Source organism: Helianthus annuus, chromosome 11 (genome assembly GCF_002127325.2).
Source record: "Helianthus annuus cultivar XRQ/B chromosome 11, HanXRQr2.0-SUNRISE, whole genome shotgun sequence".
In the NCBI taxonomy this organism is placed as follows: Eukaryota; Viridiplantae; Streptophyta; class Magnoliopsida; order Asterales; family Asteraceae; genus Helianthus; species Helianthus annuus.
The window spans coordinates 189,464,794-189,479,999 of record NC_035443.2 but is presented as its reverse complement, the minus strand read 5'-3'; the positions used below and the strand labels follow the sequence as shown (position 1 = coordinate 189,479,999).

Genomic DNA, 15,206 nt, shown 5'->3' with positions numbered 1-15,206 from the left:
AGAGAGTGTTGCAACGGTGTTGCCGTACTACCCGGGCTAGGGATGTGCATGGGTCGGTTTTTACCATTAATCATAACCGCTAATTTCGGTTATAGATTTTATTAATCATAACCTTAACCGAACTTTGGTTATGGTTTAGGTCAGTTAAGGTTCTGTTTCGGTTATTAACCAAAAACTTTAACTAAAACCAAATTTTGGGCTAAAGTTAAAAAATTATTCGCCAAAGACCTACAAAAGAAAAATGAAACCCACATTGTTGGACTTAGCTTGAGCCTTCTTTTATAAGACATCCAATTAAAACTCAATTTTTTGGTTAAAATACCATTGTGAGTTTGCTTTTTAAATTTTAAGTAAGGTAATTCTCAACCAAAAAAAAAAAAAAAACCTTAAGCCTTCGATGTGGGATGGTGGAATTTTCAAGTTTCCCAAGCTTCATTGTATGTTCATATCCAAATGCACTAAAAGTGATTCTCATTGATAAAATTATGTAAAATCACCAACGTAATCTATTAATTATGTACTCAGTGTTATTATACAGAAGATTAATACAATTATAACACCTTAATCCTTTATCAAAATAAATGGCATCTACAGTAAGGTCATTTTGTTATTAACATACTTTTATATTGATTAAAACCTCTACATGGTTACTGTAAAACATAAATCCATTATATAGAATTATAGATTAAACATAATAAGTTCGGTTCAGTTACGTCGGTTAATCAAAGCTTCATAACCGTAACCATAATCGACTGGTCGGTTAAACAAATCTGTATAACCATAACCATCAGTTATGTTGGTTATCGGTTCGGTTATTGGTTATGGCGATTACTCTGCTCACCCCTAACTCGAGTAACCTGACGGGGTCCCCTATACCCTAAAGCCAAATACAAGATATGACTAAAGAGAATTACTTTTTAAAACTTCGAACACCGTCACAATCATCTTTTTGTGGGTTTACCACAACCCACCATGCTAAAAAGAACTAAATTCGTTAAACTTAACTACCATGACGATGTAGCTCTACAATTTTTAATCAGAAGACGTATAGAATTACCAAGAGCATTCACAATAGGTTGTGAGTAGAGATAAGAGAAAATGTTGTTGTATGATTATCAGTATGTTTGAGGGAACAATATTCACTCTCTATAAATTTTTAATATATTTTGAAAGTGGTTATGAGTGAAGAGGAGAGAAAATGTAATGATAAATGAATATAAAATATTTTTTAGTTGAAAGAAGAGAGAATTGTAGTTGTTTTTAGTGTAATTATAGGATAAAAATGATAGAAAAAGATATGAATACTCTAAGGGGTTGTTTGACAACCTCTTAATGGAACCATTAAGATGCTATATATGAATCAATTAGCATCAAGTGTGTTTGTTTTTATCAGAAGGACACTTTTGAATCAGAAATCAAACCTCTTAGGCTAGAGGGTATGGAGAGCCTCATCCCCAAAGGGATGGGCCGCCACGTAGGAGGGGCTTGGAGAGGATGGACCTAGGGGGTGGGGGATGGACCCCTTTATATATATATGCATGTATGTATAGGTATATGTGGAGGGGGGGGGGGGCGTCAACATTGTCGAGTGGGAGCCGAAAGAGACGCGCCGGGCCGAGGGGGGGGGGGGCGGTGTGGGGGACCGGCACCGGGCCAGGCCGGGCCTAAGCCGGCCCCCATACCGTCTGGTCTTACTCATTAAGTTTCAAAATATGATGTTGTCTTGAAATTTTACACCTTTGTCCCTTCATCTGTGTTCATGACCCTTGCTTCACCACTCAACACCATCTCCTAGACTCACCAACAACAACCACCACATTTCGTTGACAAATATATATACTTGAGTTAATTATCATTTTGTCCATGTGGTTTGTCTAATTATGTCAGTTCATGTCAAAGTTTATATTTGTATCATTTTCGACCCTAACATTTTTTAAACATGTCACTTCCGTCCAAAAAACATGAGTTAATGTCATTTTCGTTCTTGTGATTTGTCCAATTATTCTATTCAACCTTAGCTTTTTGGATGAGAATGTTAAAGACGAAAATGATACAAATTTGAAATATGATCTCAATTAGCATAGTTGGACAAATGACAAAGACAGAAATGGCAGTTAACTCTGTATACTTCTAGTTACTAGGAATATAAACGTTCACATAGGTATTCAACGCCAGGGCTAATCTGGTAATTTCAGCGCTGAGCTGGGTTAAGGTTAGGTTTTCACTCATCACACTCATCGTTTTGTGCAGAGCAGTAGCAGCACACTCTAACAACCAATTTGCAGTCTCATCATCAACAGCAGGTACCTACCTATAGATACAATTAAATCTAGGGTTAGCGCTTTTATTATATCACTAATTCATCGCAAACATTGTAACCTTACCTCGATTCACTTTTATTTTCATTCAAATCAAATTACATGGACTCACCGTATTCTTCAATTGAATTTTATAATAGATTCTATGCAATTTCTCTTTTCAAATGCGCCTTTTGTGCTGTTTGATAGCGTATGTTCGATACTTTCACGTTAGGGTTTACTGTATGCGTTTGTTTCTCAGGTTTTCTAGATTTAGTGATGTTTCACCGTAGTTTGATTCATGTGTTTGTCTATGATACACTTTAGTTTCTCAGTTATTCACTGTATTAACCTTGAAATGGATTGTGCTTGTTTATGACTGAAGACAGTGAGGTTTAATAGAATATATGTGTAACTTAAGTGTTGAATTGATGATATATTTGCGCTGGCCATGCGGTTCGGACGGTATAATTGAAGACATTTAAGGTTTAATAGAATGTTTGTGTAACTTAACTGATGATCTATATGTGTTGGTCATGAGGACGTGAGGTTCAGGATGGTGATTGTGATGACGCGTTTGAAACTGTACGGTTGCGAGACAGTGAGGTTTATCGAGTCAGCGTGCGTTGGTTGTTTTTCAAATACATGCTACGATCATAAATACATAAGTTCGTTAGCTTTCCATACCCTGTACTTCATACAAGAAAGTCTATTAGCTACACTTATATGTGTAGAAATATTCTGCAGATTAAATTTATGTACCTCTTTTTCATGTTGGAGTTATAGAGTATTTATAACGAACTTGCAAAATCAGATGTGAAACTCATAAGGGGAAATTAAATGTTTTGAACTTAGCATCTTTGCATGAATGCTTATGGTCTTAACAGTGTTCACATAGACCATAATAGCACTGTATTGTTTTTTCATATTATGATTCAGTTATTTGTTTGTTAATTGTGTTTTCTTTCTGAATATGTTATGTACAGAACGAGTGCTTGAGGAATGCTGGATTGACTGGTTTCCAAACACAAGGAAGATGAGCAATAAGAACCCGCTTGTATACTTTGATGTGTCTATAGATGGAGATCCTGTTGAAAGAATGGTTTTTGAGGTGTTTTTATTGTTCTGTTACTGTTTTTTTTTTTTTTTTTTTCTTATTTTATCCATCTGCTGTAGATGTTCACATCACTTATTATATTGCTGAAAACTTGTATATTTTATATGGTTTTGCAGCTCTTCTCAGATACTGTTCCCAAGACCGCAGAGAATTTTCGGGCACTTTGTACAGGTAAGATATACACCATAATTGGTACTTACGTTTAGAAACTTCAGTGTCATTTCTGCTGCATTAACTTCAGAGATTTACTACAAACTACTAAACTTATTAAATTGCGTTGTACTTTGAAGATTTCTCTAAATAGTCTTAGAAGTTAATGATTTTTCTAAGTACATTGGTTCTACTTTCAACTTAACTGACCCACATACAGTGTAAAATTTGAGGAGTTTCTTGTTTGTCATATTAGTATATTTTGATTTTGGAATTATGTGTTGGGGGACGTGCAGACTATTCTTTATATTTATAAAGTTATAATACTGGATGCTTGTTTAAACTTTAGGAGAAAAAGGGAATAGTCAGAAAACTGGAAGACCACTACACTACAAGGGATCTTTTTTCCATCGCATAATCAAAGGATCTTTGGCTCAGGTATGTTTTCTATTCTATCACTTACTTTAATAAACTATCTGTTGTTAGTTTATTTTCTACCTAGCTCTTTGATTCTTTCTACTCCTACAAGTCTCAGTGGTCTGTCTTTTAGTCGGCTATGCTTGTTTACACTGTTGGATACAGGATTGAGGGTCACTACTGCTTTTCTTGTGATGTAGTTTTAAGGTTGTACTAGATGGGCACTTGGGTTAAATATCCTCACACAATTTTGAAAATTATCATACGCGCCCAGCTTTATGCAATAAATTTCTAATATAGTTGCACTAATTTTTTGTGTTTGTTTTGCAGGGTGGTGATTTTTATAAACGTGATGGTATGTACCCTAAGGGGTTTGTTTATCATGTTCTAATTTTATTACCTTCAGATTGAAAAAGTTGTATAGGAATTAGGATTATCGCATAAGTATGACCACTTTTTACTTACTTTTGCAGGAAGTTATGGAGAGAGCATATATGGTGGGAAATTTCCAGGTGAGAATTAAGTCCGTTTACTGCTTCTTGTATCTGTTTCAGTTTTGATTGTTCTGATTTGTTCGAAATGGTTGGGGAATTTCATTTAATTTTTCCAAAAGAGTATACAAAGAATATTGAAATAAGCTTCAACTAATTTCTACCCTATATTTATTTAATTACACACGATGCTCATGAATTTGAGAGAATATGGATTTCCTTTTTTGCATTGCCTGTGAAGGTGTGGGATGACATTCGTCTTATTCTTGCTGCATGGGAGCTATTCTATAAGAACAAATGGTATTTTTATAGTTTATCACTTTATTCTCATTTTTCTATCTGAAGAATTATGCTGATTCCCAACAAGGGGCCCTATTCTATAAGAAAGCTATACATCTAGCTGTCACTTGTCTATGCAGTTAATGTATTCTTGTAAGCCATTCTTGGTTGCATATAAACACTATTACATGTTTGCAGTTGATCTGCCATGAACTTTCTAGATCAACTTATGGCCCCACCCTAATATGTTCCCCAGATAAGGTTTTGGCTATCCTTTGTGCTATTTATGAATAATAATAATGAACGGTTATAACATTTCAGATGAATCTTCCAAGTTGAAACATGATGCCCCTGGCCTTCTGACAATGGCAATGGCAGATCGTGATTCACGTGGCTCTTTGTTTAACATCACCTTCGCTGCTAACCGTCATCTTGACAGGTTTGTTAACTTTTGAAATTACAACTAGGGCTGTTCTTTTTTATCTGAAACCCGAAACCCGACCCGAATCTGTAGCCACATGAACCCGAATTAGAGAATACCCGAACCCGACCCGAATCTGAAGCCACATGAACCCGAATTAGAGAATACCCGAACCCCGACCAACCCGAACCTCAAATGGGTCGGTTATCGGGTCAATTTTTCCCAACCACAAAACCGAACAGCCCAAAACCCGAACATTTATTGTCTTTTTTTTATAGATGCGTTTTGGTTTGGAGTGTTTGGTATTCGGAAGATTAAGTTTTGGGACTTTTGAACATTATCATACCATATTGTTGAATGATGTTTGAATTTTGATGATATTTTTTAGTAGCTTAATGAATTTTGATGATACTTTTTAGTAGCATGATGAATTTTGATGATACTTTTTAGTAGCATGATGAATTTTGATAATGTTTTATTAAAAAAACATATGTTTTTCATTTTACATCTAAACTTGAGAACCGAATAACCCGACCCAAACTAACCCGAACCCAAATAACCCAAACCCGAACAACCCGAGCTTTAAATGGGTCGGTTATCGGCTAGCCAAAAACCCCAACAACCTGACCCGAAAAAACCCGAAAAAAAAACGAAGAACACCTCTAATTACAATTTTATCTCTAAGTTGCATTTTTTAATTCATATTTACTTACTGCTGCATGCATGCCGATATTCCTTGAACAGGAAGTATGTTGTTTTCGGGAAGCTTGTGCAAGGAGTTGATGTATTGAAAAAGATTGAAAACGTGGGTGATGAAGATGGAAGACCGACTGTGACTGTGAAGATCATTTATTGCGGTGAAGTTAGTGAGTGCGAGAATCAGAGTTCTGGTATGTAATTGTAATTTACATTTTCTTTGTTCTTTTAATTTTTTTACTTTTCTGTTTATTTATAGTTTGTTTACTGCTCATATAGATAAGAAGGCAGCAGGAAAAAAAACAAAGGATGTTTCCTCAGAGGTACACAGCCATGAAGTAAGGCGAAAGGGGAAGCACAAGAAATCTTCAAAGGATAGAAGGAAGAAGAGAAGGCGATATTCCTCTAGTGAATCAGACAGTTCATCAGACATGGATTCAGAGTCATCTGATTCTGATAGCGAGTCTGACTCTGACTCATCCACATCGTCATCATCTGATTTTAGCTCTTCAAGTGATGACAGACGTAAGAGAAAAAAGAGACCTTCTAAAAGGGATCGACACAAGCGTGGTAAAAGGAGGGACAAGAGACATGCGAAGAGGCGCAGGAAGCATGATAAGAAGTCCAAACGCAAATCGAAAAGGTTAAACATTTAAGTTATATAGAGTCAAGGTTTATGACAGTTTTACTTCTATTTATCGCTTTTCTTTTACTTCTAGATTCTTTACGTGTGGAAAACCTTGTATATGGCGCAATGGCATCATTTTATCTCTCGTGTTTTGATTTCAGGGGCTCGGATAGTGTTAGCGAGAGTGCAAGTGAAAATGAACATGGTTCTGAAGACAATGGTGATGCTAGGAAGCTAAATCAGAAGCATAATAACTCGACTAATATCACTGGTATGATCACTGATGTTTTTCTTTTACTTTGCCGCTGGAGTTTCTATTTGGTGGATTTCAATTATTTCTTTTTAATTTCAAACACATCCAGATGGCAATCAGTCTCCTTCAGCTGAAGTTGAAGATGGTTCTAGTCGTCGTAAAACTGGAGACGCATATGAAAGGGTAGAAGGTGAGTATCCCAAGGAAAACGGCAATCGACCTAGCAATGGTGCTGATGTGGTGAAGATTGTTGCTGGGAGACCTGATGTAGTAAATGACCACCCACGCAATTCCAGGTTAATTACATTATTGCCGGTTCTCTCATTACATTATTTGAGATCTTATCTTTTCTAAATTATTGTCAACAGAAGTGTAAGCAAAAGTCCTCAAAAGCCTTTGAGCAAGAGCATGAGTATCAGTCCTAGGAGGAGCCCTAGTGTGAGCCCGAGGCGGAAAAACCGGAGCCCGTATAGAAGTGAGAGCGGCAGCAAGAGTCCAGTTAGAAGCATTAGCAGAAGTCCAGTAAGAGGCAAAAAGGTAAGCCCAAGCCCAAGTCCGGTTAGACCTCATATCCGTAAACCTGTTAACAGGAGTCCTACGCCGTCACCATCACCACCTCGCGGTAGAAAATCCTCACGTAAGTCAGTAAGCAAAAGCCCTGTTAGATCTTCTAGAATAAGTCATAGCCGAAGCCCTGTGAGATCTTCTAAACGAAGCTTGAGCAGAAGCTCGGGTCGGCCCCCCTTAAGGAGAAGCCCAAGCCGGAGCCGGAGCCCGGTCAGGCCACCTGCGAGGAGTAGTCGTCGTAGTTATTCTAGAAGCCCTGTGGGTGGGCGCAGGGGTAGATCACCCTCTAGAAGTGTTTCTCCTGATGGACGTATCAGAAGAGGGAGGGGTTTCAGTAATAGATATTCATATGCACGTAGATATCATTCTCCTGATCGTTCACCACTCAGATCTTATCGTTATGGCAGGACCGACCATGACAGGTAACAAACATTATATTTTGTTGAAAGAAGTTTGAAGAACATATATGAAAGTAGTTTATTCCAATTGACTAATTGTTTGCAGGTATTCAAGCTATAGGCGCCGCAGCCCCCTGAGGGACAGAAGTCCGCTTAGGTACAGAGCTAGAAGAAGCAGGACCCGAAGTCCAAGTGTATCACGAAGCCCAGTCCGCCAACGTCGCCGTTACAGCCGTAGCCGCTCACCTGTCGAGACATCTAGATACCGGCCTTCACCGCCTGTTGAAAGGAGAAGGGCACCACGCAGCCGAACTCCACCTTCTAGAAGCAGGAGTCCATATGAACCAAGGTCTTCACCCTCACCATCTCCAAGAAGGACCAGCAGGTCAAAATCAAAGTCAAAATCGATATCAAGGTCAAGGTCTAGGTCATCTTCTGGAACCCCGCCTGCTAAGAAAGGACTTGTATCCTACGGAGATGGTTCTCCTGATTCTGGTCAGAAGTGAGAAATGAATGTTGATGACGGGTTTTTTTTTCTGTGCTTTTGGTATCTTGCAGCATTGAATGATTTATGAGTAGGGTGTGAATTGAATAATTGACCTTTTTCTGCATATTTGCTTATGTTGCTTAGACTAGTATGGACGATTGGATGTGTTTTCCGAGGTTTAGACTTCTTTGAGGATTATGTTTTTCAAGCTACAGTTATCTACTTATCTTTATCGTGAAAGATTATTGCTACTGAGCATTGCTTCTTCCATTCAACCAGGTGTGTGTTGGGTTGAAACTGGATTGAACCTGAACCCAAAATATCTGAAAAATGATAAACCAAGACCGGACCAACAAAGGTAAGATGGTCTTGGTCTTTACAGGCTGCGTCGTTGGGTTGAGCCACAGGTTAGACCGAACGTGTCTGGGCCCATAGTGTTTTTTATATTTATTTTAAGATGATTTTGTTGCGGACTGCAATAGACCTGAGTCACCCGACTACTTTTAACCGCAGTTATACACTACAATTTACAATGTTAAAGACTTGTATATCATTGAATGCTTCGATTAGTTTTGTAATTCTTTCGTAAACACAACTGGTAAGCTTTATTGTTCTTTCTTCAGTTTGTAAACCAAGTTCACGAGGAATCTGAAACTAATGTGATTCTTTCTAAATGAACACAAACCAATGGACAAAATATTCATGAAAGTTGATGAACCTGGTCAATTCTTAACTGATCCTGACTGAAGTTGTAGGTCAATTTGGATTGCCGGACTTCTTTGTCGATTAGAAATTGAACCACAAACTCGATCTTTTTTGTTGTTTCGGTTAGGATGAAGAAAATGTAGGTACAAAGGTAAAATTAAACTAATTGTATCTTAGCTTACAAGTTAGGTTCTCTCTGGAGGCCTATTCTCGAGTATGAACCAAATAAGACACAAAAACAACATCAATTACGGATTGGATCGGGCCCGGTGCAGGTTCTCAGGTGGTTAGGACCTAATCCTACTCACCCCTACATACGAGTCTCTAAATATATTCATTTAATAACCTATACATAGATTTATGTATTTTCTTTCTTTGATAGCTGAATATAGAAATGTTCAAATCAGAACCAATAGATATTGACATAGAAGTACAAGAACCACATAATACATTTGTACGTAGTAGTGCTTTGAATGTGATACATGAAATTGCTATCTAACCGCTGCTACATTCTCTCTCCCACTACCTTAATTATCCTCAACACATTATTTACAAGTAGATTATGAGGTTCTCAATGTATGATTGGTTTTGAGTCCATCTGAATAATATAAGAACCATGAACATATCACGAAAGTTGAGGGTGCATTTTATAGATCCAAAAGTTGGGGGGTTACCGGCCACATACCAGACACCAAACCCTAGTTTAATAATAAGAAATTCTGTACCATAAACAAGATAACCATTTTCAAGCAATGATCTTGATCGTTATGTACTATGCACATCCAACAAGGCCTGCCACTATATGCTGATTATTGCGAAGCCAACACATTGGTATCATCAAAAAGTATGTTTCTTTCTTCTATTTATTTATATTCAGTTATAGGAATCATCAAAAAGCATGTTTCTTTCTTTCTTGTATATAAATTAAAGTTTGTTAACATTGGTTGCTGCTGTGATTGTAATGGCAAATTATGTTAAGATTAAGAACACTATTTCTGAATGCATTGCCCAAATTCAGTCTACTGATAGTGATTATGAAGTTAAAGAAAAAGCACTTCAAACCCTAGTTTCCATAACAAAAGCAAGCCCATCAAACAGAAACTTAGTTTTACAAAACAATGAATTTATCCCCATTATTCTCCCCCTACTTAAGTCGTCGTCGTCATCGCCTGCTCTCGTAAAACTTTCACTATCCATCCTCTTTAACCTGTCACTAAACCCTAATCTCAAATCAACCCTTGCTGACATGGCAACCATTCAACACCTCAATACGATAATCCTCTCACGCGGGTCCGTCGAGTCTAGTAGATTAGCGGCTTCTCTCATTTGTAGTTTGGCAATGCTAGACAAGAACAAGGCGGTTTTTGGTGTAGCGAATACGATCCAAGCGTTGTTGAAGGCGGTTTCGGGATCTAAAGGTCATGTTACACATCACCTTTTAAGCTCACTTGCTGAGCTGGCACAGTTCCACGGGAATTGCACGTTAGCCGTTAGAGCGGATGTGGTTAACGTTCTGTTAAGAGTAGTGGAGAACAAGGATTGTGAAGACTTGAGTGGGACCGCTCTTGTTGTTCTAGGGCTTCTTGCTCGGTTTGATGAAGGGTTAAAAGCTATAGTCAACACGCCTAATATTGTTGGTAGAATGCTTGATGTATTGAAAGGAAGGTGCATGATGAGTAACGAAGGTGCGGCCGAGATATTGATTCGTGTTTTTGATGAAAGTGAGGAATGCTTGAAAGAAGCAATGGGATTGCCCGATCTTACGTTTGTGTTGGCTGAGGTATCGGTGAGAGGATCAACAAGAGCTCGAGAGAAAGCTTCTTTGTTATTAAAAAAACTTGAGGCTAATGAATCGGATGGAGAGGATAATCTAGTGTTCATGAAATGGTAGGCTAGGATAGCTTTCTTATAAAAAAGTAACATAGTTAGAGGTTTTGTTTGTTTATTGCAATTCGGGTCGTGTGATTTCGGTAGCTGTGTGCCGTAATCACGAAATAGGCTCCTTAATTTTTTAAATGCACGTAAAAAAGTTTGAGTTATGTGAAAACTGTTACAAGTATTTAAAAACCAATGCCATTGTCATACAAGATAGAGTATGTTGAGGCCTTGGTTGAACGGAAACCCATGCGCGCGCAGCGGCAGGGCCATACCCATACTTAAATCCAAAAACTCTCAACTAGGTTCCAAAGTTCCCTCGCGTGCTACTCCCGCGAGCGCGCAATCATGCCATCTCATAAAAGTACAACCAGTACAAGTGGCAATAGCCTGCAACCAATCAGCATGCGCCAGGCTCTGTCCCAGACGATCCCCACGATGATCAATCGTGCAGGGGACAAACATTACAAAGGACAATGACGTGTAGTAGCCAATCAGCATGTGCCATTCCACTGCTCCATGATCTCCACTAACGGCTGATGACACTATGACAAATGAGTCAACAAGTACATCTGGAAAGCGACGTGTAGCCAATCATGGCGCGTGAGCGTACTCTCACCTCTACGCGCACTACCTGTTGTGTCAGAGGGGACCAAGTGGATATTCCTTGATAACATCTGGCCCATGAACCCATCAGCCCATTTACCTTCTCCAACCCTTCAAGCTATGAATATCAAACCCCATCAAAGGTCTAAGGATTTCAACTCTTACTCTCTCACTCTAAACACACACAATTGTTTCCTCTCTTTCTAGAAAGAACGATTACTTACTCTCACGTCGGAGCCTGGTTAAGAGAAGAACCCCTTTCTCCTCTTAACGAGTAACAGTGTTATGTTTGTAGATTACTCACAAGAAGAATACGGCTATATCGATCGAAGAAGAGGTTTAGAAGATTACCCCAATCGAGATACTAACTTAAGGTTCTATCCCCTACGGATTTGAACCGGTGTATCTTCACTAGTAAAGGGTGGTTTTCCTTGGTTGGAGTCATAGTCATAGTCATAGTGAGGGCCTTTCGAAAAAACTTGTAATTACTAATAAAATAAATTTTCTATTAAGTTATTGTAATAATACAATCTAAAAGTACATACAAACAGAAATACAAAAGCCTAACGCTAAGGAGCTAAGCTAACGGGCATGACCCTACTATATTCTAACAGATAGTATGCAATTTTTTTCGATACAGGTATTTGGAGCATTCTAGCGTGATCATGTGTTTCTAATTTATTTTATGATGGTAAATAAGTTTAGATTTGAGATAGTGTTGTGGCAAAATCTTGAGATTTTAAAAATGTGAAACTTGGGATAAATTTAGAAATTATGAAAGTGTTGTGGCAAAATCTTGAGATTTTAAAAATGTGAAACTTGGGATAAATTTAGAAATTATGAAAGTGTTGTGGCAAAATTTGGAGATTTTGAAAATGCGACGGGTTTGAAACATGCGTCATTTACGATTTTTTTTGTGTAAACTCATGTGATTATGAAATAAAGTTCCGGCTGTTATGCAAATCCGAATATCTTTAATAAATTTATAAGTTTTTATTACCAAGGAAAGTGATTTATATCCCCAACCGGTTTGGTTTTCGTTCATTTCTCTTTATACGTTCGACCTTGTGTGTCGGTGATCGTTTCTTTCCGTTGTGCTTTTGCAGTGTGCTATACTGTAATCAAGGTATCATTTTGGATTACGTAACACTTATCTCTCATTTGGATCAAATCGATCATTCGAAATTTCTATCTTGTAATGCTTTAGTGAGGTAAATTATTTTGCGAAAGGAACATTTGTGTTCCGATGCTTGAACTAGGCGTTTATGGTGTTCGAATTATGCGATTGTGATTTCTTTATGTTTTGTTAAAATTTCTGATGACATCGAACTTAATTTGTATATGGAAGGTAATTATTTTGGTTTTAAAAAATTAATTAACAATTTAGGGCTTTTTGTTAAGTTCAATGACCTAATTTGTTAACTACTGTTTAATTAATTACTTAGCATAAATGATTATGGTTTGTGGACCTTTACTGCTATGGCTGATTTCGCTTAGATTATGATGGTTGGTATCAAATCTTATGTGTGATTACTCGTTACCTATCTAGACGAACACGGTAACAAAACCATGCGAAGTGAAAAAAAAACAGGGTCTTAGTTATTTCGGTTTTGTAATCGACAGTGAAAAAAGAACATGCGAGGAGACTGGAACTGCGCGACATGCCAACGTCTAAACTTCCGCCGGAGAACAAAATGCTACAGATGTGGTGAGTCACATGCTGGCTTAAGCAGGGTCCGCAACAACGCTCCTACGCCTCGGGTATGTGAATTTAGGCCTGGAGACTGGTTCTGTGCTGCCGTGGGCTGTCAGGCCCACAACTTTGCCGATCGTTGCGTCTGCATCAAATGTGGCGCACTCAAAAGCATTCCATTTTTTTTCGGTGTTGGACACTACACACCTGTGTTTCCTCCCGTGATTTTCGGTTTTCCTGATCAAGGGTTTGCAAGAATCAGTCGGCGAGGGTGGAGGATTGGAGACTGGTTTTGTGGCCGGTACCTTAACAATATTAATTGTTTATTAGCATTATTCTTTAACAACTGTGCTGATTTTGTTTTGTAGAATAAAGTTTTGACTGATGCTTATGACTTGATTGACGTACAGACGTGACTGCAATGCACACAATTATGGTGACCGAGTGCAATGTTTCAAGTGCGATTCACCAAGGGAATTGGTTGGCAACATATCTAACTAATTTTGTTGCATCTCAGGTAAGGACATATAATATAATAATGTTGTTATGAATGTGTCTTTTTTTTTACATCATGTTTATCAGGTCTGCTGGTTACGGTGTCAATGAACGAGGGGGTGGTTGTTTTGCAGACGTCTATGTTATGTTCTGTTTCTGTTTCTTTTTTTGTTATGTTGAAGTTTGGATGAATTATGAAGGATGTAATTGCAAATGCTTTTGTTTATGTTGAAAGATAATATGTGCTTATTATGTGTGTTAAATATCTTGTTCTTTGCTGCTTTTGTGGAATATAAATGTCTGATGACTGGTTGTATTTGAGAGTCAAGTTTTTATTTTTCGCGCATTATTAAATGAATGCATAAGTGAGAATTTGATCTCGTTAATAGTTGTTTTGACGTAGTTTAATCTTTACCATATGTCGATGTAAACCAGTTATTTAGAGGGTAAAGGGTTAATCTTGCTTCATTAGAAGCTTCAACTTGTTATTTTTTCACTTTGATATTTAAAATCAAAGTTGAAGCTTTTGCCAAAGCCAAACCAACACCATTGTTATAATATTGTCGATTTTGCTCGTTTAAGTTTTCTTTCTTTTGTGGGTCTACATCGACCCATTTGTGACAAATGATAAACTTGATCCGATTATAGGTCAATGTGGTAACGATTGTTAGCTCTAGGGGATATCTGACTTGTAAGCTTGATTTATCTCTCACGTGATAGAATTATTTGCACGTTCATCTTTTTAGTACACCGAAAGAAAAATAGCTAAAGAGGCTTAACAACATAAGTTGTTGAAAGAAAGAATGACACAAGTCATCAAAGCTACAAACTTGCTTAATTTATTTAAAAAAGATATAAAACATTATGGGTCCTGGTGTCATATCATATCCTGAAACAAAATGAAAATTAAAAAATGGTTAAGCTACTGATGAACTAATATAGCAAGGAAAAAAGTTGCAGTTGTGTATACTTACTGGACGTATTCGACATTAATTTTTCCCCTTTGAGATTTGGAGATTGCGGAGAAAGCATCATTGGACAAGACAATAGTCGAAGGACACGGCCTTTTGGAACAATAATCAACCACTCGAACATCAATCGTGCCATCTCTGCATGGTTTCCTACTTCCACTCAGACATTTTAATCTGTAACGCCTACCACACGCAGCCCCGTTATCCCACAATCCTTCGCTGACCGATATAAACAAGTTTCCTGATGGAAACTGATCGGCTTGGTTTCCATTGCACCTTGTAGCTACATTCACATACAAGCAAGCTGCTTGAAACATACATAATGAAAATAACGACATTAATATAAACTTATTTTAAAAATACTTACGTGTGTAAGGAGGGTCATATGACGTGGCAGTGCCAACATCACCCAAAGCATACTTGACACCTAGAAACACAAAAACACCCATGAGTATTACAACCCTTTCCATTACTACACACACTTATGACTGACTCTTGGTCTGTATTAAGATGCAGCCCTTTGATGTCTATTTATACTCTCCCCAACCCAAGCAATTATATGTATAAACACACGTGCCTTATGCTATATAGTATATAGTGATGGCTATTGTTTCTTTTTTTTTTTAATTTTATTTATATATATGTGGGATAAGCTTCATC

General features: G+C 37.7%; 2 protein-coding genes and 1 long non-coding RNA gene across 4 annotated transcripts; 2 read left to right on the top strand and 1 right to left on the bottom strand.

The window, feature by feature from the left end:
- Window positions 1-2,144: 2,144 nt before the first annotated feature.
- LOC110891517 (peptidyl-prolyl cis-trans isomerase CYP95) lies at window positions 2,145-8,441 on the top strand. Of its 2 annotated transcripts, XM_035980405.1 has the most exons (15): window positions 2,146-2,161; window positions 2,251-2,303; window positions 3,284-3,408; window positions 3,531-3,585; window positions 3,914-4,002; window positions 4,312-4,336; window positions 4,455-4,493; window positions 4,714-4,772; window positions 5,073-5,190; window positions 5,917-6,062; window positions 6,148-6,511; window positions 6,658-6,767; window positions 6,859-7,045; window positions 7,118-7,738; window positions 7,821-8,441. In XM_035980405.1, the coding sequence occupies exons 8-15, from the start codon at window positions 4,721-4,723 to the stop codon at window positions 8,218-8,220; spliced, it is 1,998 nt and encodes a 665-aa protein (XP_035836298.1). In that variant the 5' UTR covers window positions 2,146-2,161; window positions 2,251-2,303; window positions 3,284-3,408; window positions 3,531-3,585; window positions 3,914-4,002; window positions 4,312-4,336; window positions 4,455-4,493; window positions 4,714-4,720; the 3' UTR covers window positions 8,221-8,441. The 2 variants fall into 2 exon arrangements, with proteins under 2 accessions (XP_021994910.1, XP_035836298.1); XM_022139218.2 differs by lacking the exon at window positions 4,714-4,772 and having other exon boundaries at window positions 2,145-2,161.
- Window positions 8,442-9,430: 989 nt separating this feature from the next.
- Window positions 9,431-13,824, top strand: LOC110891516. Its single transcript, XR_002565383.2, has 4 exons — window positions 9,431-9,750; window positions 13,011-13,381; window positions 13,491-13,597; window positions 13,663-13,824. It is a non-coding gene; the product is annotated as an uncharacterized LOC110891516 (long non-coding RNA).
- Window positions 13,825-14,260: 436 nt separating this feature from the next.
- LOC110887512 (EG45-like domain containing protein 2) lies at window positions 14,261-15,061 on the bottom strand. The gene is made up of 3 exons (XM_022135099.2): window positions 14,914-15,061; window positions 14,550-14,829; window positions 14,261-14,464 (listed from the first exon to the last, which is right to left on the bottom strand). The coding sequence occupies exons 1-3, from the start codon at window positions 15,014-15,016 to the stop codon at window positions 14,458-14,460; spliced, it is 390 nt and encodes a 129-aa protein (XP_021990791.1). The 5' UTR covers window positions 15,017-15,061; the 3' UTR covers window positions 14,261-14,457.
- Between the last annotated feature and the right edge of the window lie 145 nt (window positions 15,062-15,206).

Excerpts from the sequence above, each read along its gene's own strand:
- LOC110891517 (XM_022139218.2), top strand. The coding sequence starts at position 3,334 with ATGAGCAATAAGAACCCGCTTGTATACTTTGATGTGTCTATAGATGGA. Across the intron at positions 6,768-6,858 it reads TAACTCGACTAATATCACTG|ATGGCAATCAGTCTCCTTCA; the intron begins GTATGATCACTG and ends AAACACATCCAG. Across the intron at positions 7,046-7,117 it reads GACCACCCACGCAATTCCAG|AAGTGTAAGCAAAAGTCCTC; the intron begins GTTAATTACATT and ends TATTGTCAACAG.
- LOC110887512 (XM_022135099.2), bottom strand. The coding sequence starts at position 15,016 with ATGGAAAGGGTTGTAATACTCATGGGTGTTTTTGTGTTTCTAGGTGTC. Across the intron at positions 14,830-14,913 it reads ATATGACCCTCCTTACACAC|CTACAAGGTGCAATGGAAAC; the intron begins GTAAGTATTTTT and ends ATGTGAATGTAG.